The sequence below is a fragment of the Equus quagga genome, chromosome 1, assembly GCF_021613505.1.
Source record: "Equus quagga isolate Etosha38 chromosome 1, UCLA_HA_Equagga_1.0, whole genome shotgun sequence".
NCBI classification, from domain to species: Eukaryota; Metazoa; Chordata; class Mammalia; order Perissodactyla; family Equidae; genus Equus; species Equus quagga.
In genome coordinates, this window is record NC_060267.1 from 129859922 (window position 1) to 129882944 (window position 23023).

Consider the following 23023-nt stretch of genomic DNA (forward strand, 5'->3'; position numbering starts at 1 on the left):
TTATAGGTGGCAGAGGCCTTAGCTATCAGTCATCTTTTACATTTCATAGTTAAGAAAACTAGGGCCCAAAAAGAGTAGTTGAGGCCCAAGATCACACAATTAAATGATACTACAGAATGATTTCTGTAGGCTAGCTGTATTGATTTTCAGATCTTTCAATTCTCCTTGGCCCACTCAATGAATTAACCACATCTTAATACTGGGGTAATTAAAAAATGAAGAGAAACCAAAATAGAAATTGCACTAATTGCTCAGCAACCTTCCACTGCTCCCCACCCCATGTACTCAAGCTCTGAGGTAGAACTTTCAAAAGGTCTAGGCACCCTTCCCCTAGGGATGACTTTAGGTTTTCATGACTGTGATGGTAATGACTCTTACTGGTCAAGCGTACTTTTGTTTGTTTGTTTGTTTGCATTTCGAGGGAGCCAAAGGAGTAGTGTCTTAGAGTAATATCCTACGGTAGCCCCTATCTGGGGACCGTGGCTGAGGTATTCCATGTCTCGCTTCACAACTGCTGTCAATCAGAGCAGAACCAGCTTCTATTGTCCTCTTACCACAATGTTTTTTCAAAACGGGGAAAGGATAGGAAGCATTTCTCAGCTTATTTCCTATTAAGACTCAAGGAAGAAAGGAGATATAAATATTTATTGGTTCAAGTACTTTTTCTTACAGTTACAAATTTAATGAAATTTAATTTAATCATAATGTCTATCTGACTGGGTCCCATTGATCATTATGAACATAATTTAAATTCATTATACATTTTGATCCCAAACATGCTCTGTATCTGGCCCTGATTCTATTCCACCTACCCAATGCGAAAAAAGCCATCTTCAGAGGCAAGTTCCCCCAAATAGTCTAAAACCTGCTTTTTACTTTTATGCTATCCCATAAGATTAAACAAACACAAACAAAATTTTAGGAATTTATTCTATAGGTTTCAAAGCCTTCCCTCCCCCCAAAGTTTTCTTAAGTTTAGTCTTTTTGATTCTTGAAAAGTATAAAATATATAATATCACAGCCGAGGAAATTCTTAAACATAACGAATTCTCCTCTTTTAACATCATATGATCACAATGTTTATTTCTTAGAAAATATCTTGTACTTTGATTTTAGGCTATTGATGGTAATTAATCAAAAAATGTACTTATATTTCTTGAGTTTAGCATTTCATACTAAGGAGCCAAGTTTAGCAAACACTATTTATAAATATACTGCAGATCAAGCCATCGAACCTGAGTTAAATTATTATTTACTGTTTAAAATTAATAACAATATTTGCTGATTATTTTTGCTTGCTATTGCCATTAATAGTAAAAGGCATTTGAGCTAAAAAAAAAAACAAACTTGACTTAACATAAGGTTTAAATGGGAATGTTAAGATTATGCTTTCTTATGTAAAATGTCATTAATTTCCACTGTTGATAACTTTGTTTTATTTACTTATAGTCACAAGTGAAGGGGCTGGCCCTGTGGCTAAGTGGTTAAAGTCTGCACGCTCCACTTTAGCGGTCCGGGTTTGTGGGTTCAGATCCTGGGAGTGAACCTACTCCACTTGTCAGCCATGATGTGGAGGCATACCACATACAAAATAGAGGAAGATTGGCACAGATGTTAGCTCAGGGCTAATCTTCCTCAAGCCAAAAAAAAAAGAAAATGAGGAAAATTGCCAACAGATGTTACCTCAGGGTGAATCTTCCTCACCAAAAAAAAAAAAAAAAAAAGATTAAAGTTCAAAACTTAGTTATAGTTATACTGTATAATTTTGGAGAAAGTTTGCAAGGAACAGAAACCCACTCAAATTGGCTCAAACTTGAAAGCTACAAGGTGATATTTTATTTTCCCAATTATAGGATATACATACAGGCCTCAGGAATGAATGGAAAGTATTAAGTTTCTATGCTCTTTGTCTATCCCCCTCTCTCTAAGGTTGTATGGTCCTCATTTGTGCTTCTCTCTGCTCCATCTGAAGACAATTTCTTCTGTAAAACTTTTGTATCTTCCTTTGTACGTTTATCTTTTCTGTAGAAACCAACTCTGGTCCCATCACCTTTTAGCACTAATACCCAGTACTACCTGACTTCTGTTTCTGAGGTTCTTAAAGTTCTAATTCTCAGGGGCGGGGGGGGGGGGGGGGGGTGGGAATTGATTAGTTTGTCTTGGTTCTAACTATCCCTACCACCTGAGTGAGTCAGCTACAAACAGGATCATTCAATACAAACATGACTGCATAGGCACACTCATGCAGCAGAGTCTGTGGACAGCATTTCCAAAGAAGGAAGAGTAGGCTGGAAAAGTGCTGTACTCATTTTTCCTATAGAGCATCAACCTGTCCAGATTGAGTTGTCAGCTGAAGAGTGGTTATCTTGGAGAAATTTTTTCTTTGGGAGTTGAATATCTACACCAAGTTACACATATGAGAAGTAGTTGAAAAAGGTATTCTTAATGTATGAAACCATCAGCCAACAAATATTTCTGAATACCTACTTTGCCAGATTTTGTGCTGGGTTCTGGTGCACATGTTGACACCTTAAACATAAACACGTGCACACTTGCTCTCTCTCCTTCTCCCTCTCCCTCTCTATCTCTGAGCTATTAAGATAAAAGAGAGTGAGTGACTATAGTAGACACATGTCAGATTCAGGCAAAGAATAGAAAAATTGACAGCTCTGGTATTCCTCAAATAAGAAAGAGATGGTTGGTGGATAATCACACCTTTAATCTACAAAGCTATTTTTCTTTCTTTTTTCATTCCTCCTTTCCACCCTCTCTTCTTCCTCTTCCCTCATTCCCTAGTTCTTTCCTTCCTTCATTTCCCTTTCTTTCTTTCTAGCTTTTAGCATAATAAAGCACCTTCTTGTAAACTATGCTTCTCTAATTTTGTCATTGAGTTGGGGGGGGTGTTTTTTAAAATCTAAACTTCATTATATGAAAAATACATAGTTAAAACACATTTCCTATTTCTTAATCTTAATTTTTCTCTTCTTCTAGATTGCAGAAAAGACAGAACTCAAAATAGCAGAATCTCGAGAAGGCTATAGACCCATTGCTAAACATTCATCAGTATTATTCTTTAGCATTGCAGACCTGGCTAACATCGATCCCATGTACCAGTACTCTCTCACCTGGTTCGTGAACCTTTATATCAACTCTATTCATGACAGGTAAACGTTCTCTAGCTTCACTCATCCTTCTTATATTGGATTTTCACCATCCTTTCCATTAAAAAATAACTTTTTTCTTAATATTTATGTAATACATATTATTATAGAACATTTAAAACTATGGAAAAGTAAAAGAAAGAAAGAGGGACGGAGAAAGCAAGCCTCCATCCTATTTTAAATCCTACTTAAGATTTAGGCATACAGGGGCCAGCCCAGTAGCACAGCAGTTAAGTGCGCAAGTTCCGCTTCGCCGGCCCGGGGTTCACCAGTTCGGAACCCTGTGCGGACATGGCATCGCTCAGAAGGCCATGCTGTGTTAGGCATCCCACATATAAAGTGGAATAAGATGGGCTCAGGGCCAGTCTTCCTCAGCAAAAGAGAGGAGGATTGGCAGCAGTTAGCTCAGGGCTAATCTTCCTCAAAACAAAACAAAACAAAAACAAAAGATTTAGGTATACAGGGATTAGCTTTAGTCCTTTTCCCCTGTCTCTTTTAAATATTTCAATAAGGCACATGACTTATCTTTGCTGACAACTCCAATATATCTTTCTCCAGCCTTGAGGTCTCTAAAAAGCTTCAGTCCCACTGAGGCTAATAATTTGCCAGATATTTTCACTTTAATCAATTAATGAATGTACACAGATTTTGGAGTCCTTAAATATCAGTTGTGCCACTTACTAGCTGCATGAATAAAGGCAATTAACCTTTCTGTAATTGCCTCAATTTTTCTTATCTGTAAAATAGGGATAATACTACTACCTACCTTTTAGAGTTGTCCTGAGAACTTAAGATATTTGTAAAGTGTTCATAACAATGTCTGGTATTTAGTAACTGCTGTACTTTTTTTTTTCTTCTCCCCAAAGCCCCCCATTACATAGTTGTAAGTCCTTCTAGTTCTGCTATGTGGGATGCTGCCTCAACACAGCTTAATGAGCAGTGCTAGGTCCGTGCCCAGGATCCAAACCAGTGAAACCCTGGGCCACCAAAGCAGAGTGCAAGAACTTAACCTCTCGGCCACGGGGCAGACCCCATAACTATTGTACTTACTAAGTAGAATAAAAATATGATTTGAGACTACTATGTATTTTCTACATGGGCTCTTGGTAGAGCAATCTTTCTTGAGTGACTCAAATCCCTGAGCTTTTCCAGTTGGGATTTGGAATTTGAATTTACGCAATCCATACAATGGAGGAAATTCAAGTTGAGGAATTGACATAAATGTCAGTAATAAGTGTCAGCAAGGATGTAGAGTCACCAAAACCCTCATACACTGCTGGTGGGATTGTAAGATAGTGCAGCCACTTTGGAAACGTTTTGGAAGTTCCTCAAAAGATTAAATATAGATTTGCCATATGATCCAGCAATTCCAGCAAATCCAGCAATTCTTGGGCAGATACTGAAGAGAATTGATTGCATATGTCCACACAGAAACTTACAGTCATTTTGTTTTTAGACACAAAAAACCATATTCAAAAGTTACTTGGGTTAGTTTTTTACCCCCTTCAGTGTCGTGATGTTAACATGTGAAGTACAGTTAGGTTCATTTGTTTATTTTTGTATTTCATTTTAGGGTTGTCCCCTCATCCTTGTTGATTTCGATTTTATTATGTTTTTGAGCACATAAACCCTTAATATGACTCCAAAAGTAAATCCTGTACAAAGAGGTCCGCTTAGAGAAGTATCACTACTCCCTACCCTTCCATCCCACTCCCAGGGACCCAAGTGTTACTTTTCCAAAGTAAACTTTTAATTTTGAGATAAATGTAGATTTACATGCAATTATAAGAAATAATAACAGCAATCTTGTGTACTCTTTACCCAGTTTCCCTAATGATGACATTTTGAAAATCTATAGTACAATATCACAGCCAGGATATTGATGTTGGTACAGTCAAGATCCAGAACACTTCCATCACCACAAGGATCCCCTTGTTGCCGTTCATAGCCGCATCCACTTCCCTCCCATCCCCACCCTCTTCTGAACCCTTGGCAATCACTAATCTATTCTCTATGTTTGTAATTTTGTCATTTCAAGAATATTATACAAATGGAATCATACAGTATGTAACTTTTGCGGATTGGCTTTTTTCATGCAGCATAATTCTCTGGGGATTCCTTCAGGTTGTTGGGTATATCAATAGTTTGCCCCTTTTTATTGCTGAGAAGTATTTCATGATGTTGAGGTACTATGGTTTGTTTAATCATTCACCTGCTGAAGGACATCTGGGTTATTTCTAATTCTTTGGCTGTTAGGAATAAAACTGCTATACACATGGATGTACAGGTTTTTGTGTGAACATGTTTTCATTTCACCGAGATAAATGCCCAGGGGTGCAATTGCTGAGTCATGTGGTAGTTGCTTGTTTATTTTTTTTAGAGTAACTGCTAAACTTTTCCAAAATGGGTGTATCATCTTACATTCCCATAGGGACTACTGAAAAAAAAACTGAACTAAAAAAATGAAAGCAATATATGCTTATTGCAAAATTTTTAAACATATAAGAGTATAAAGAAGAAAATAAATATGGGTCATAAACTCCACCAGAAGTAATCATTTTTGTCCATATGTTTTCTGACTTTTCATATATTTTTGAAATATATAGATCTTGACCTAGATTTTATGCTTCTTTGGGGCAGAAAAATGTTTCATAACTCTTTGTCTCTGACAGTTCCCTTCTCAGCATAGATCCTCACACTAATAGAGATTCAATAGGTGTTTTTATTTTTTTTTAATTTATTTATTTATTTTTTTTAAAGATTTTATTTTTTCCTTTTTCTCCCCAAAGCCCCCTGATACATAGTTGTATATTCTTCGTTGTGGGTCCTTCTAGTTGTGGCATGTGGGACACTGCCTCAGCGTGGTTTGATGAGCAGTGCCATGTCCGCGCCCAGGATTCGAACCAACGAAACACTGGGCCGCCTGCAGCGGAGCGCGCGAACTCAACCACTTGGCCACGGGACCAGCCCCTCAATAGGTGTTTTTAAATTAACTGATTGTTTTCAGTCATTTTGGAGTATAATAAGAAATTTAGAATTTTAAAAATAGAGAGATGGCCCACTAATTGGGAAAAAATATTTACAAGTTATTTATCCAACAAAGGGTTAATCTCCATAATATACAAAGAACTCACACAACTCAACAATAAAAAATCAAACAACCCAATTACAAAATGGGCAGGGGACATGAACAGACATTTCTCCAAAGAAGATATACAGATGGCCAATAGACACATGAAAAGATGCTCATCGTCACTAATCATCAGGGAAATGCAAATCAAAACTACACTAAGATATCACCTTACACCTGTTAGAATGGCAAAAATATCCAAAACCAAGAGTGACAAATGTTGGAGAGGCTGTGGAGAAAAGGGAATCCTCATACACTGTTGGTGGGAATGCAAACTGGTGCAGCCACTATGGAAAACAGTGTGGAGATTCCTCAAAAAGTTAAGAATAGAAATACCTTATGACCCAGCCATCCCACTACTGGGTATCTATCCCAAGAACCTGAAATCAGCAATTCCAAAAGTCCCATGCACCCCTATGTTCATCGCAGCATTATTCACAATAGCCAAGTCACGGAACCAACCTAAGTGCCCAGCAACTGATGATTGGATAAAGAAGATATGGTGTATATATATACACAATGGAATACTACTCAGCCATAAAAAAGGACAAAGTCGTCCCATTCACAACAACATGGATAGACCTTGAGGGTATTATGTTGAGTGAAATAAGCCAGACAGAGAAAGACGAACTCTGTATGACTCCACTCATAGGTGGTAGTTAACATATGGACCAAAAGAACTGATCGGTGGTTACCAGGGGAAAGGGGGGTGGGGGGAGGGCACTGGGGGTGAAGTGGTGTACCTACAACATGACTAATAATGATGTACAACTGTAATTTCACAAGGTTGTTAACTATCATAACTTTAATTAAAAAAAATAGAGATGGTGTAAACCATATTTCATTTTCTCATAGAATTATACCCTGGTTGTTAACATATAGATTCACAAGAAATCGCACACACAGAAAACTAACTGTACAGGGAGGTCCCATGTACCCTTCACCCAGTTTGTCCAGGGGTAATGTCTTGCATAACTATAGTACAATATCACAACCAGGAAATTCACATTGGTACAATCCAGAGAGCTTATTCAGATTTCACCAGTCTTACCTGCACCCATTTGTGTGTGAGTGTGTGTGTGTGTGTGTGTGTGTAGTTTCATATGTCTAACAGTGGCTACTTTGATGAAATAAAAAGAACTTATATGTTGACTCAAATGTTAGTTATTTTTTCTTAGTTTTGTTTGACTCAATATATTTTCCTTTTTTTAAACCTTTCAGTAACAAATCCAAAATTTTGGAAAAGCGCCTACGATATTTAAATGATCACTTCACATACAACTTATATTGTAATATATGCCGATCACTATTTGAGAAGGACAAGCTTTTGTTTTCCTTTTTATTATGTGCCAATCTTCTTCTGTAAGTTACTTCCTTTTTAAAAATTTATTTCTCTTAAAAACCTACCTGGAAAATCTAATCTATAAGGATGACTTTTCACATAAGAATATCATGCTTTTGTTCTGCTTAATTCATGATTTTACTTGCATGTTTCTCTACAATAGTATTGGTGTTTTGATGTTTATTTGATTTTTAAAATTTAGATCATACAGAAGAATTCACAAAATATTCATGTACAGTTCAAGAAATTCTTACAAAGCAAATTCCTGTGTAACTGCCACCCAGGTCAAGAAATAGGGCCTTTTCATATTGGCTTCTTTCATTTAATAATATGCATTTAAGGTCCTTCCTGTCTTTTCATGGCTTAGTAGTTCATTTCTTTTTAGCACTGAAGAATATTCCATTGTCTGGATGTATCACAGTTTATTTATCTATTCAGCTACTGAAAGACATCTTGGTTGCTTCCAAGTTTTGAAAATTGTGAATAAAACTCATAAATATTTGTGTGCAAGTTTTGTGTACAGATAAGTTTTAAAGTCATTTGGTTAAATACCAAGGAGTGTGATGGCTGAATCCTGTGTTAAGATCAGGTTTGGTTTTGTAAGAAACTGTCTTCCAAAGTAGCTGTACCATTTTTCATTTTACCAACAATGAATGGAAGTTCCTCTTGCTCCACATCCTTGCCAGCATTTGGTCTTAAAGTGTTCCGGATTTTGACCATTCTAATAGATGCAGTGTTATCTCATTTTAATTTGCAATTTGCTAATGATGTATGATGTTGGGAATCTTTTCATATGCTTATTTGCCATCCTTATGTCTTCTTTGGTGAGGTGTCTGTTAGGTCTTTTTTCCATTTTTTAATTGGTTTGGTTGTTCATTTTTTATTGTTGAGTTGTATGACAGTGCTTTATCAGATATGTCTTTTGCAAATATTTTCTCCCAGTCTGTGGCTTGACTTCCCTCTTGACAGTGTCTTTTGCAGGGCAGAAGTTTTAAATTTTAATGAAGTCCTCTCTATCAGTTCTTTCTTTCATGGATCATGCCTTAGTGTTGTATGTAAAAAATTGTCACCATACATAAGGCCACCTAGATTTTCTCCTGTTATCTTCTGGGAATTTTATGGATTTGCTTTTTTTTTTTCTGGTAAGGAAGATTCACTCTGAGCTAACATACATTACCAATCTTCCTCTTTTTACTTTTGCTTGAGGAAGATTAGCCCTGAGCTACCATCTGTGTCAGTCTTCCTCTACTTTGTATGTGAGATGCCTCCACAGCATGGCTGGTGAGTGGAGTAGGTCTGTGCCTGGAATCAGAACAAACAAACCTGGGCCACTGAAGCAAGCACTTGGAACTTTAACCACTAGGCCATGGGGCTGGCCCCCTATAGTTTTGCATTTTAAATTTAGGTCTGTGATCCATTTTGAGTTAATTTTTGTGAAGGATGTAAGGTCTCTGTCTCAGTTCATTTTTTTGCATGTGGATGTCCAGTTGTTCCAGCACCATTTGTTGAAAAGACCGTCTGTGTTCCATTGTACTGCCTTTACTCCTTTGTCAAAGATCAGTTCACTGTATTTATATTAACTGTATTTATATGGGTGTATTCACAGGTTCTTTATTCTGTATCATTGATCTATTTGTCTATTCTTTTCTCAGTACTACACTGTCTTGATTACTTGATATAGAAGTATATTTTATTAGCCTTATAGTAAGTCTTGAAGTCAAGTAGTGTCAGTCTTCCAACTTTGCTCTTCTCCTTCAATATTGTGTTGGCTTTTCTGGATCTTTTGCCTCTTTGTATGAAGTAAACTTTAAAATTAGTTTGTCAGTATCCACAAAATAATTTGCTAAGATGTTGATTGGGATTGTGTTGAATCCATAGATCAATTGACTGTATTTATGTGGGTCTATTTCTGGGCTCTGTGTTTTGTTCCACTGATCTATTCGTCTCTTCTTTTACCAATACCACACTGTCTTGATTACTGTAGCTTAGTAAGTCTTGAAGTCTAGTAATGTCACTTTTCCAGCTGTGTTCTTCTCCTTCAATATTGTGTTGACTGTTCTTGGTCTTTTGCCCCTCCCTATAAACTTTAGAATCAGTTTCTCAATTATACACAAAATAACTTGCTGAGATTTTGATCGGGATTGCATTGAATCTATAGATCAAATTGGGAAGAACTGAGACCTTGACAATATTGAGTCTCCTTATCTATGAACATGGAATATCTCTCCATTCATTTAATTCTTCTCTGATTTCTTTCATCACAGTTTTGTAGTTTTCCTTATATAGATCTTGTATACAATTTGTTACACCTAGGTATTTCTTAGTATTCTTTTTGGTGGCAATGCAAATGGTATTGTGTTTTTAATTTCAAATTCCACTTGTTTGTTACTGCTATATAGGAAAGTGACTTTTTTTTTTTTGAGGAAGATTAGCCCTGAGCTAACTACTGCCATTCTTCCTCTTTTTGCTGAGGAAGACTGGCCCTGAGCTAACATCTGTGCCCATCTTCCTCTACTTTATATGTGGGATGCCTACTACAGCATGGCTTTTGCCAAGCAGTGCCACGTCCACACCCAGGATCCGAACTGGTGAACCCCGGGCTGCCGAGAAGCGGAATGTGCGAACTTAACCTCTGTGCCACTGGGCCGGCCCCGTGAATAACTTTTGAGTATTAACATTGTATCTTACAATCTTGCTATAATCACTTATTAGTTCCAGGAGTTTTTTGGTCAATTCTTTTGGGTTTTTCTACATAAACAATCATGTCATTTGCAAACAAAGTTTTATCTCCTTCTTTCTAAACTCTACATCTTTTATTTCTTTTTCTTATCTGATTGTACTAGTTAGGACTTATAGTATGATATCGAAAAGAAGTTGAGAGGGGACATCCTTGTCTTGTTTCCAATCTTAGTGGGAAAGTTTCTAGTTTCTCACCTTTGAGTATGATGTTAGCGATAGGTTTTTTGTAGATGTTCTTTATCAGGTTGAGGAAGTTCCTCTCTGTTCCTAGTTTGCCGAGAATTTTTATCATGAAAGGGTATTGGATTTTGTCAAGTGCTTTTTCTGCATCTACTGATATGATCATGTGATTTTCCTTCGTTAGCTTGTTGATGTGATAGACTACATTAACTGATTCGTGAATGTTGAACCAAGCTTGCATACCTGAGATAAATCCGACTTGGTTGTGGTGTATAATTCTATTTATACATTGTTGGATTCAATTTGCTAATATTTTGTTGAGGATTTTTGCATACATGTTCATAACACATATTAGTCTGTGGTTTCTTTTCTTGTAATGTCTTTGTCTAGTTTTGTATTAGGGTAATATTGGCCTTATAAAATGATTTAGAAAGTATTCCTTCTGCTATTTTCTGGAAGAGATTGCAAGGAATTTGTATAACTTCTTCCTAACTGTTCAGTAGAATTCTCCAGATCCCATCTTAGCATGGTGCTTACTGTTTTGGAAAGTTATTAATTATTGATCCAATTTCTTTAATAGATATAGGTCTGCTATGGACTGAATATTTGTGTCTCCTCCAAATTCATATATCGAAGCCCTGACTCCCAGTGTGCTTGTATTTAGAGATGGGGCCCCTAAAGAAGTAATTCAGGTTAAATGAGGTCATTGCTGCCCTGATCTGAGGGGATTAATGTCCTTAAAAAAGAAAAGAGGGAGAGACACCAGAGCTCGCTCTCTCTCCGTGCATAAACAGAGAAAGGCCATGTGAGGACACAGTGAGAAGGTGGCTGTCTACTAGCCAAGAAAAGAGGCCTCACCAAAAACCAAATGAGCCAGAACCTTGATCTTGGACTTCTAGTCTCCAGAACTTTGAGAAAATAAACTTTCATTATTTATTCAACCCAGCCTCTGGAATTTTGTTAAGGCAGCACAAGCAGACTAACACAAGTTCTATTCAGATTGTCTATTTCTTTTTGTGTGAATTTTAGCAGGTTGTGTCTTCCAATGAATTGCTCCGTTTCTGCTAGGTTATCAAATTTGTGGGCATAGAGTTGTTTATAATATTCCTTTATTATCTTTTTAATGTCAATGCAATCAGTAGTGAAGCTTCCCTTTCATTTCTGATATTTGTAATTTGTGTCTTCCCTCTTTTTTTCTTAGTTAACCTAGCTACAGGTTTAACAATTTTATTGATCTTTTCAAAGAACAAGCCTTTGGTTTCATTGATTTTCTGTATTGATTTGCTTTTAATTTCATTGATTTCTGCTCTGATTTTTATTATTTCTTCACTTTTGCTTACTTTGGATTTAATTTGCTCTTCTTTTCTAGTGTCCTAAGGTGGAAGCCTAGATGATTGATTTTAGATCTTCTTTTCTAGTACATGCATTCAATGCTATAAATTTCCCTCTGAGTGTTGCTTTTGCTGCATCCCACAAATTTGGATAAGTTGTGTTTTCATTTTTATTTCATTCAAAATATTTTTTTATTTCTCTTGAGACTTCTTCTTTCACCTATGTGTTATTTAGAAGTGTGTTGTTTAATTGCCAAGTGCAGTGGAATTTTTCCAGCTGTCTCTCTATTATTGATTTCTATTTTAATTCCATTATAGTCTGAGAGCATATTTTGTATGATTTCCTTTCTTTTAAATTTGTTAAGCTGTGTTTTATGGTTCAGAATTTGATCTATCTTGGTGAATGTTCCACATGAGATTGAGAAGAATGTGTATACTGACGTTGTTTGATAAAGTATGCTATAGATGTCAATTGTATTCAGTTGATTAGTGGTACTGTTTAGTTCAACTATGTCTTTACTGATTTTCTGCTCCAGCTTTCTTTTGATTAGTGTTAGCATGGTATATCTTTCTTAATCTCTTTTCTTTTAATCTATCTGTGTTTTTATAGTTAAAATGGGTCTCTTATAGACAACATATAGTTGGGTCTTATTTTTTGTGGCCACTCTGACAGTCTCTGTCTTTTAATTGATATATTGAAACCATTGATGTTTAAAATGATTATTAATATAGATGGAATGATATAGATGGATTATTGTCTACTATATGTGTTACTGTTTTCTATTCATTGTCCTTGTTCTTTGTTGTAGTTGTTGACTTCCACTCTTTTTCTGCTTTCCCTGGTTTTAATTAAGCATTTTGTATGATTCCATTTTTTCTCCTCTCTCAGCATATCAATTATACTTATTTTTTTAAACTTTTTATTAGCTGCCCTTGAGTTTGCAATGTACATTCATAGTTAATCCAAGTCCTCTTTCAAATAACACTATACCACTTCCTGGATAGTGCAAGTGCCTTATTAATAAAGTATTCTCAGTTCCTGCTTGCTGTCTCTTATAACATTGATATCATTTCATTTCACTTATCCATTAGTTATATTTCATCACAGAATACATTGTTGCTATTATTACTATTTTGAACAAATTATTACCTGTTATGTCAATTAAGAATAAGAAAAAAGATTCTACGTTAACTTCATTTATTCCTTTTCTAGTGCTCTTCCTTTTTTATGTAAATCCTACTTTCTGACCTATATAATTTTCCTTCTTTCTGAAGAATTTCTTGTGAGGCAGGCCTACTGGTGTCAAATCTCTCAATTTTTTTCTGAGCACAATCTTTATTTCTCCTTCACTTTTGAAGGATAATTTAATTGGATACAAAATTCTAGGTTGGTAGCTTCTTTCTTTCAACACTTTCAGTATTTTACTCTACTCTTATCTTGTTTGCACTAGCTGAAGAAAGTCTAAGGTAATTCTTATCTTGCTCTTCTATAGATAAGGTGTTTTTTTCCTCTTTTGGCTTCTTTCAAGATTTTCTCTTTGTCTTTGATTTTCTATGCCTAGTTGTAGATTTTTTTTTCTGTTTATCCTGCTTGGTATGCTTTGAGCTTCCTAGATCTGTGGTTCGGTGTCTATCATTAATTTTGGAAAATTCTGTCATTATTGCTTCAAATACTTCCTTTGTTCCTTTTTTTCTTTCTTCTCCTTCTTTTGTCCCCTTTATGTGTATATTACAGATTTTGTAATTGTCTCCCAGTTTTGGATATTTTGTTCTGCCTTTTTCATTCCTTTTTCTCTTTGCATTTCAGTTTTGGAAGTTTCTATTGACATTTCTTCAAGCTCATTGATTCTTTCCTAGACCACATCCAGCCAACTGATGAGCCCATCAAAGGCTTTCTTTATTTCTGTTGCAGTGTTTTTTATTTCTAGCATTTTTTTTGTTTATTTTTTAGAGTTTCCCTCTCTCTGCTTCCATTATCAATCTGTTCTTGTATGTTTTCCACTTTTTCCATTAGAGCTCTTAGCATATTAATCATAGTTGTTTTAAGTTCCTAGTCTGATGATTCCAACATCTCTGACATATATGAGTCTAGTTCTGATGTTTGCTCTGTCTCTTCAAACTGTGTTTTTTGTCATTTTAATTTTTTTGTTGAAAGCCAGATATGGTGTACTGGGTAAAAATAACTGAGGTAAATAGGCCTTTAATGTGAGATTTTATGTATCTAACTAGGAGGTAGGCTGTGTTTACTGTTTTCTCTGGTTGTAGGTGTCAGAGGCTAAAATTTCTTATGACATCCTTATTTTTGCCTCCTTTGTTGTGTTTTGATTTACCTAGAGACTTCTTCTTAAATAAGGTCTGAGACATACAGTTCTTTCAGTTGTACTCCCCTGATCCTTATTGATGTAGTGGTAAGGGGTACAGGAAGAGAAAGTGTTCTTTAGTCCTATGATTAGGTCTCAGCTTTTTAGTGAGCCTGTGCTTCTATGCTGTGAGCTTAACAAAGACTTCTGGTATTTTTACCTATTAAGCAAGACAGAAAGCCTAGAGAGGGCTCTAGTTAGGTATTTCCCTTTCACTATGTGGAAGCCTAGAGGGGGCTGGAGTTGGGTATTTCCCTCTCCCCAGGATCTAGTCAAATAGTTTCTCTTAAGAGAAGGCCTTGTTAAGAAGAAAAGATGCTCTGGGCTTCTTTCAAAATGACTACTCTTCCCCTTTTGCTGCCAGAGCAGTAGGGGATTTTTCTCCGATCTTCACTGTGAGAACCTAGCAAGGCTTCTGGAGGTAAAACTTACAAAAGTACAGAGGCCACCCTATGACTGGCTTCTCCTGGAGTTTTAACTCTCTAACTTCTCCACACTGAACCTCTAGCAATTTGTCAATTACAGCTTAAGTTTTCCTTCCAAGGTAACTGGTTCCCGTGAAAACTTCTGCTCCAATAATTTGTGATTCTCTGTGTCCTCCTGTCTGTCTCTCCAATTTTGGCACTCATAATTTGTCCTATGACCTTGATCCTCTGATGGATTTAAGAAGAGTTGCTGATTTTTCATTTGTTCAGCCTTTTTCTTGTTGTGAGGACAGAGTGACACCTTCCAAGCTCCTTACATGCCAGACCAGAAACCAGAAGTCCCTTTCTTACCTTTTTATGAAGTTTATTTTTAATTTTTTTCATTTCCCTCCTCTTTTGTCTTTGCAGTTGTACCCTCTTTTGCTCTTCTTTTAGTAATTAACACAGAAAGTACAACATGCATCCTTAAAGTACCAGAGTCTAATTATACTTGCTACTTTTACCCTCTTCCCAGACATGCAAAGATGTAGCACATTTTAACTTCGTTTACCCCTTCCGTTTTATTTGCCATGTATTTCAATATTCTCTATATTTTAAACTCTACAAGATATGTTTTTTCTGTATAATAAATCTTCATTTAAAATTACTCACATTTTACCCTTTTTGTTGCTATTAATTCCTTTCTTCATTTTCAAGTTTCCATGTGAAATTTGGTTTTTTTCCACCTGAAAAACACTCTTTAGTACTACTTTATGTCTGCTGATCATGAATTCTCTTAGTTCTCTTCTGTGTGAAAACATTTTTATTTTACTTTCAGTCTTTAAGGGTATTTTTGCTGGGTATAGCATTTTCTTTCAGCATTTTGCAACTAGTCATTATCTTCTGGCTTCTATTGTTTTAAATTATTCTTCCTATGAAAATAAGGCATTTTTAAATCTTGGGCAGTTTTTAAGATTATCCTGCTTGGGATTCATGGGGCTTTTTGAAGCTGTGATTATTATCAACTATTTTGAGAAATAATCATAATTTTTTCAAATAATGCCTTTTCTTCATTCTCTCTCTCTTTTCTAGTTACCCATATCTTAGACTTTCTAATGTGTCCCCTATGTCTTTTACCCTCTCATCTGTATTTTCTATCCCCTTTGTCTCTCCATGCTTTATTCTTCTAGTCCATTAATTTTCTCTTCAGATGCATCTGATCTGCAACCAAATCTATCCATTTAATTGTAAGCTTAAATTATTGTAAAAATAAGCCAATATATGTATGTTTTTTAAAATTTTTCTTTTTTTACACAAAGGTAACACACTCTAAATGCTATTTTATACCTTTTCAATTAATATAAATGGAAGTCACTCAATAGAGATCTCTTTTATTCCCTTTTTTCAGCTTTATTAGGTATAATTGACATATCATGCAATTAATCCATTGTAAGAATACAGTTAGATGGTTTTTATTACATTTAAACAATTGTGCAACCATCACCAAAATCCAGTTTTAGAACACTTCCATCATCTCAAAAAGTTTCCTTATGCCCATTTAGTCAATTCCTGCTCCTTCTCCCAGCCCCAAACTACTGATCTTCTTTCTGTCTCCATAGTTATTCCTATCCTAGAAATTTTATGAATGAGACATTATATGGCCCAGAATATGGACTACCTTTATAGATGTTCTATGTCCGCTTAAGAAGAATGTGTATTTTTCTGATCTTGGATAGAATGTTCTATAAATGTCAAGTAGGTCAAGCTGATCTATATATCTTCTGTATCCTTATTGATTTTCTGTCTACTTGTTCAATCAGTTATTGAGAGAAGTTTGGAATCTCTAACTATAGAGATTTCTCCTTGCAGTTCTAGCAATATTGCTTTGTATTTTGAAGCTCTTTATTATATGTATAAATGTTTATGACTGTTATGACCTCTTAATAAATTGACTTGACTTTTTTAATCCCTGGTAATATCCCTTGCTCTGAAATCTACTTTGTTTGGTATTATTATAGCCCCTCCAGCTTTCTTTTGAACGGTGTTAGCATGGTATATATTTTTCCATACTTTTAACCTATTTGTGTCTTTCTATTTAAACTGTATTCTGCTGATAGCATGTAGTTAGATCTTGCTTGTTTTATCCAATCTGTTAATCACTACCTTTAATGGCATTGTTTAGACCATGTAGCTTCAGTGAGATAATAGATAGAGTTATGTTTAAATCCACCACCTTATAATTTATTTTCTGTTTTGCCCATCTGTTTTGTTCCACTTTTCCTCATTTTCTGCTTTTCTTTGAATTGAGTAGTTTTTATGATTCTGTTTTATCTCCTTTCTTGATTTATTAGCTATAAATTTTTGTTTTACTATTTTAATAATTTTTTAGAGTTATAGTGTACCTTTTAACTTATTACAGTCTATTTTCAGTAAAATTATACTATTTCATATGAATATAGTATAAGAACTTAAAACAATATGCTTCCATCTCTTCCCTCTTAGCCTTTGTTTTATTGTTCTCATTCATTGTACTTGCACATGTGTTATAAATCCCATAGCACATTGTTATTTTGCTCTAAATAGTCAATTATCTTTTAAAGAGACTCAAATAATAAGAAAAAAGTCTTTTATGTTTACCCACACAGTTACCATTTCTGGTGCTCTTTATTCTTTTATGCAGATCCAAATTTCCATCTACCTGAAACTTCCTTTAACTTTTCTTATAGTGTAGGTCTGCTGGTAATGAATGAGTCCTTTCAATTTCTATACATCTGAAAAGAAATCAGTGAATTTTTCTTCCAGATTTTGTATTTTTTATCTCTAGAAGTTGCATTTGGTTATTTTTTTGTATTGCCTATTTTTCTCTTCTTTTTTTTTTTAAATAAAGTGAAAGGATGATAAGTAAGATTTTTTTCTTCTCAAAGATTGGCACCTGAGCTAACATGTGTTGCCAGTCATTGTCATCTTCTTCTTCTTTCTCCCCAAAGCCCTCCAGTACATAGTTGTATATTTTAGTTGTAGGTCCTTCTAGTTGTGGGATGCCACCTCAGGATGGCCCGATGAGTGGTGCCATGTCTGCGCCCAGGATCTGAACCAGTGAAACCCTGGGCCGCCAAAGCGGAGCACACAAATTTAACCACTTTGCCATGGGGCCGACCCCTATTTTTCTCTTCATGTTCATGTTTTGCTTTTAACTCTTTCAGCATATTTATAATAGTTCTTTTTTACATTCTTATGTGCTTGTTGTATCATCTCTATCACTTCTATGTCTGTGTGTATTGACTGATTTTTCTCCTGGTTATGGTGTTGTGAATTTTACATTGGTAAATACTGGGTTTTTTCGTATTCCTTTAAAGAGCATTAGACTACTTTTGCAAGTAGTTAAATTACTATTGGGTCAGTTTGATCTTTTCAAGGCTTTCTTGTGGCACTTTTAGAGTAAACTTCATTCTAATGTTAGATTAACTTCACTGCTAAGCTGTGATTCCTCTGGTGTCACCACTGAACTCCTCTGGTGTTCAACAAAGATTCAACTCTAGTTGGCAAGAACTCATATCTCCAGTCCTATGTGAGCTCTGGTAGTTACTCAATTTGTAGCTCCTCAAATATTCTTTGCCTGGCCTCCTGGAGTTTTACCCTACTCATATATGACTTAGCATTTAGCAATAGAATCAGAGGATGTAGATTTCTGGAGCTCCTTTTCCATGCACCTCCCTCCTCTCTGGTACTCTGCCCACAAATTCCAGCAACCTCAGCCTTGCTTAACTCTGATCTCTGTCTCTTCAACTCAGCAGTACTGCCAAGCTTTGATTTTGATCACCTCCCTGCTTTGTGTTCTGGAAAATGCCTCCAGTCTAATTATACCTTTTCAATTAATATAAATGGAAGTCACTCAATAGAGATCTCTTTTATTCCTTTTTTTCAGCTTTATTAGGTATAATTGACATATCGTGCAATTAATCCATTGTAAGAATACAGTTAGATGGCAGATAGCTGAGACAATCACAGGGATCAACTTATTTGTCTCTCTTTTTTTCAGGGACCACAGTCCTATTCTGGCTATTGTATACTTTCCAAAAACAATTGTTTCATTCATTTTGTCCAGTTTTCTAGTTCTTAAAGCAATAGAGTAAGTCAGTGCTGATTATTTCATCCAAAGTATAGAAGCACAGATTGACCTCATTCAATTTTTAAATCAACAATTTACAGCAGTTCTTATTTTGGGAACACAGGGCAAGAAAAGAGATTGAATACCAGGAACTGATGTTTCTTTTAACTGGAGGAGTAAGTCTTAAAAGTGCTGAGAAAAATCCTGATCCATCTTGGCTACAGGATAAAAGCTGGGAGGAAATTTGTCGTGCAAGTGAATTTCCTGCCTTCAAAGGACTCAGGTAATTGTTTAAACTTGATGACTTAGCATTGAATAATGATGGGTAAATTTGTAATCTAGTGACTTTTAAATGGTTCCTTAGCTGTCTTGACTCTTGCTCAACAATCTCTTCTTAAATTTTTTCCCAATGAAAGCATAACTAAAGCTTTTTTTTTTTTACATTAGGGAGCATTTTTGTGAATATATAAATGAATGGCGGGAAATCTATGACAGTAAAGAGCCACACAATACTAAATTTCCAGCACCAATGGATAACAATCTAAACGAACTACAGAAAATAATAATTCTTCGGTGCTTAAGACCTGATAAGGTAAAAGACAAATATGTTCCATTTGGAACCTGGATAATTTGCCATTTATGAAGTACTAGGTTTAAAGCTATTGTTATTTGGTTCTTTAACCCTTATTTCAGAGGCTCAGAGGCATTCATTGAGCTCCTTAGATTTGTAGGTTTATAGTTTTTCTCAACTTGGGAAAAATTTTGGCCATTATTTCTTTAAATATTTTTTGCCACTCCACCCATGATTCCAATTAAATATACGTTAGACTGCTTGATATTATACCATAGGTGACTGATATTGTTAATTATTTCTAAATCTTTTGTATCTCTGTGCTTCAGTTTGGATAGTTTCTATTGGTATCTTTAAGTTTGCTGATTCCTTCTTTTGTAGTGTCCAATCTGCTATTAATCCCATGCAATTAATTTTTGTTTCAGCTATTATATATTTCATCTGTAGAAAAGTCATTTGATTCTCTTTAATATATTCTATTTCTCTTTTCATTCTGTTTATATTTTCCTTTAAATACTTGAAGACAGTTATAATAAGTGTTTTTAAATCCTTGACTGTTAATTTCATCATTGCTGAATCTGTTTCTATTGACTGATTTTACTCATGGTTGTAGATTATATTTTCCTGCTTCTTGGCATGCCCAGTAATGTTTGATTGGATGCTGGACATTTTGATGATTTGGATTTTGCTAGCTTCCTTTAAAAAGTGTTGAGTTTTGTTCTGCTGGTTTGGGGGTCAGCAAACAACGTCTGTGGGCCAAATCCAGCCCATGACCTGATTTTATCCAGACCATGCACTAAGAATGGTTTTTACATTTTTAAAGGGTTGGGTTAAAAGAAAGAGAATACGGCAGCAGAAATTGTATGTGGCCCACAAAGCCTAAAATAATTATTGTCTAGCCCTCTGTAGAAAAAGTTTTCTAACCCCTTTGGCTACATAGTTAAATACTTAAGTTCAGGTTGTTCCTTTCAAACATTGTTTTAAGATCTGTTAGGGCAGGTGTAGAATAGCCTTTACTCAATGGATAGTTTAGCCCCACCTCTAAAGTTGGCCCTTCTGAGGCCTTTACTGAACACCCCAAGTGATCCAATGGCTCTCCACTGTGGCTATTGGGAAATTGAATGATTCCCAGCCTTGCATGAACTCTGGTAGCTCCTCAGATCCCCAGTTCACAGCTCCCCAAGTTACTCTTTGCTTGGCCTGTGCATGCACACCATAGTATTCAGCAAAGATTCCAGGGTACTATTATACAGATTTCTGAGCTCTTTTTCTGCATAGTTCCCTTTTAATTTGAAGTCTGTAATCCCCAGGAGCCTCAGCCTCCTTGAACTCTGATTCCCTTCTTCCAAACTCAGCAACGTCTTGTGCTCTACTTTCAATTGCTCTCCCTGTTCCACAGTCTGGAATATACCTCCCTGAAGAAAGCCAGGGAAATAAAAGATCTCACTTGTCCGTTTCCTCTTTCTCAGGGCTCACAGTCCTGTACCACCTATTGTCTGAATAGCCCCAATGTCTGAAAATAGTTGTCTCATTAATTTTTCCCATTTTAAAATTTATGATGGGAGGGTGAATCAGGTCCCTGTTATTCCATATTGGCTGGAAGCAGAAGATGGTAGACAATCTTGTACATGTCACAGTTTTATTAATTCAAACATGCACAAATTCTTTCTATAGGTAAAATAAGTAGGCTGATACCAGTTGTCACACATTCAAGAAAGGGGATTATGGAGTTACCAGTGGGAAAATTTTAAACAGACAGAAAACGAAAAACTATGCTCATTCATGTAGTTTAAACTTTACCTATGGCACTTCACCGTTCTGAGCCCCAGTTGTTTTGTTTTGTTTTGTTTTTGGTTAATGCTGTCAAGTTAATTGTGACTCCTGGCAACTCTGTGTACAGCAGAGCTGAGCCCTGCCCCAACCAACAGACAAGTAGTGAGGCATTTGGTTCCCTGACCAGGAAACAAACCCAGGCCATGGGGATGACAGCACTGAATCTTAACCACTAGACCACTAGAGCTCCAGTTACACTATGTATAAAATGAAGATGTTAAAAGTGATTGCAATGATCCCTTCTTTCTTTCTTCCTTCTTTCCTTCCTTCCTTCCTTTCTTCCTTCCTTTCTTTCTCTCTTCTTTCCTTCCTCTTTCTTTCTTTTACATTTTATATTTTTAGTAAAGTTTCACAAGGAGGATTATCTAATTCTTCATTCAGTCTCTGAATAAGTTCACACAGAGGCCTACGTAATTACTTGACTCCTGAGTATTTTTCCTTACTCTAACTCCCAAAGGCCTCTGCACATTGTTGAAACTTACCTCATTCTTTCCTACTTGATAGTTGTATGTATATATATGTTCCTATCACTAGACAGTAAGTCCCTTGAAACCCAAAACAATGCTTTATTCATTATTTGATCACCAATAGCCTCCCTTGTTCATGGTAAACTAAGGAATGAGTAGCTCTGAATCGGGAAAACACCTGCCTATTTGCACTCCACTGAATTGCTCCCTGATGGACAATGGACCAATGAAGATGTTGCTTCAATGCCACATGTGGGGCTATTGCTTTGTCTGCTGTGCTTGGGAGCCTTTGCTTAAACACCACAGCACTTACCACAATGGAATATAGAATAATTGTCTGTTTAGTTGTGAGGGTCTCCTGCTAGGCTGTGAGCTTCTTGAGGTCAGAACCTACATCTTATTTTGCTCTATATCTCTGCGACTTAAAGCAGTACCTGGCAGACGGTAGGAGCTCAGTAAATGTCTGTGAATTGAGTTGAACTGAACTGAATTAAACTAAATTCAATTAAAGCCTGTATTAGTCAGGATTCTCCAGAGAAACAAAACTAATAGGATAGGTAGAGACAGAGACAGAGATTTTAAGGAATTGGTTCATGTGATTGTGGAGGGTTGCAACTCCAAAATCTGCAGGCTGGAGACCCAGGGAAGAATTGATGTTGCACCTCAAGTCCAAGGCAGTCTGCTGGCATAGTTCCCTCTTCCTCAGTGGGAGTCAGTCTTTTTTCTTTTAAAGCCTTCAACTGATTGGATGAGGCCCACTCACAGTATGGAAGGTAATCTGCTTTGCTCGAAGTCTACTGATTTACATTTTAATCTCGTCTTAAAAATATCTTCACAGCAACATCTAGACTAGTATTTGACCAAATATCTGGGTCTTGTGCCCTAGCAAAGGTGACACATGAAATTAACCATCACAAAGCCCATTTCCAGGTCTGCTCAAGTCTCCATAATATCTTCTCTGAAGTATGTTACATGAAGGTTAAAAATCTTACAGAAAAGTCTTATGACTTTTTCTCATACTAAATTACTGGAACAAAGTACTTTTTCTGGAAAACTGTCGTACTTGATTACAGTTATATCATCTCAGGGAGCTTTGGCCCTAGCCAGAGTGTAGAGTAATGGGAAGCAAGTTCTCTGTCCTCAGCACCTCCCTTTCCTTAAAATGTATACTGAAGATCTACTCTGCTAGGTAGAAATTATACATGGTGTTAATGGTGAAAGGATGAAAAAGATTTCATCATTGCTCATGTGACGTTATTAAAGAAAGAAAAAAAAGATGCTATATCATTGTGAGCTCCTTATTGAAAAACCCTCAGTGGTCTTTCAATATCTATAGAATAATGACAAAAGTACAGCTTGGCATTCTTGTTACCTTGGCTAAGCATACCTCTTTCTTG

General features: G+C 36.0%; 1 protein-coding gene across 15 annotated transcripts in view; it reads left to right on the top strand.

The window, feature by feature from the left end:
* Positions 1-23023, top strand: part of DNAH12 (dynein axonemal heavy chain 12) — a 205102-nt gene that overhangs the window by 156884 nt on the left and 25195 nt on the right. For 11 of the 15 annotated variants that reach the window (XM_046646842.1, XM_046646833.1, XM_046646822.1 and 8 more), the window contains 4 exons: positions 2992-3164; positions 7513-7653; positions 18880-19038; positions 19203-19347. In XM_046646842.1, the coding sequence (XP_046502798.1) occupies positions 2992-3164; positions 7513-7653; positions 18880-19038; positions 19203-19347 (618 nt within the window). Of the gene's footprint in view, positions 1-2991; positions 3165-7512; positions 7654-18879; positions 19039-19202; positions 19348-23023 lie in introns of those variants that run through there. The other 4 variants (XM_046646813.1, XM_046646851.1, XR_006886240.1 and 1 more) reach the window with 4 other exon arrangements.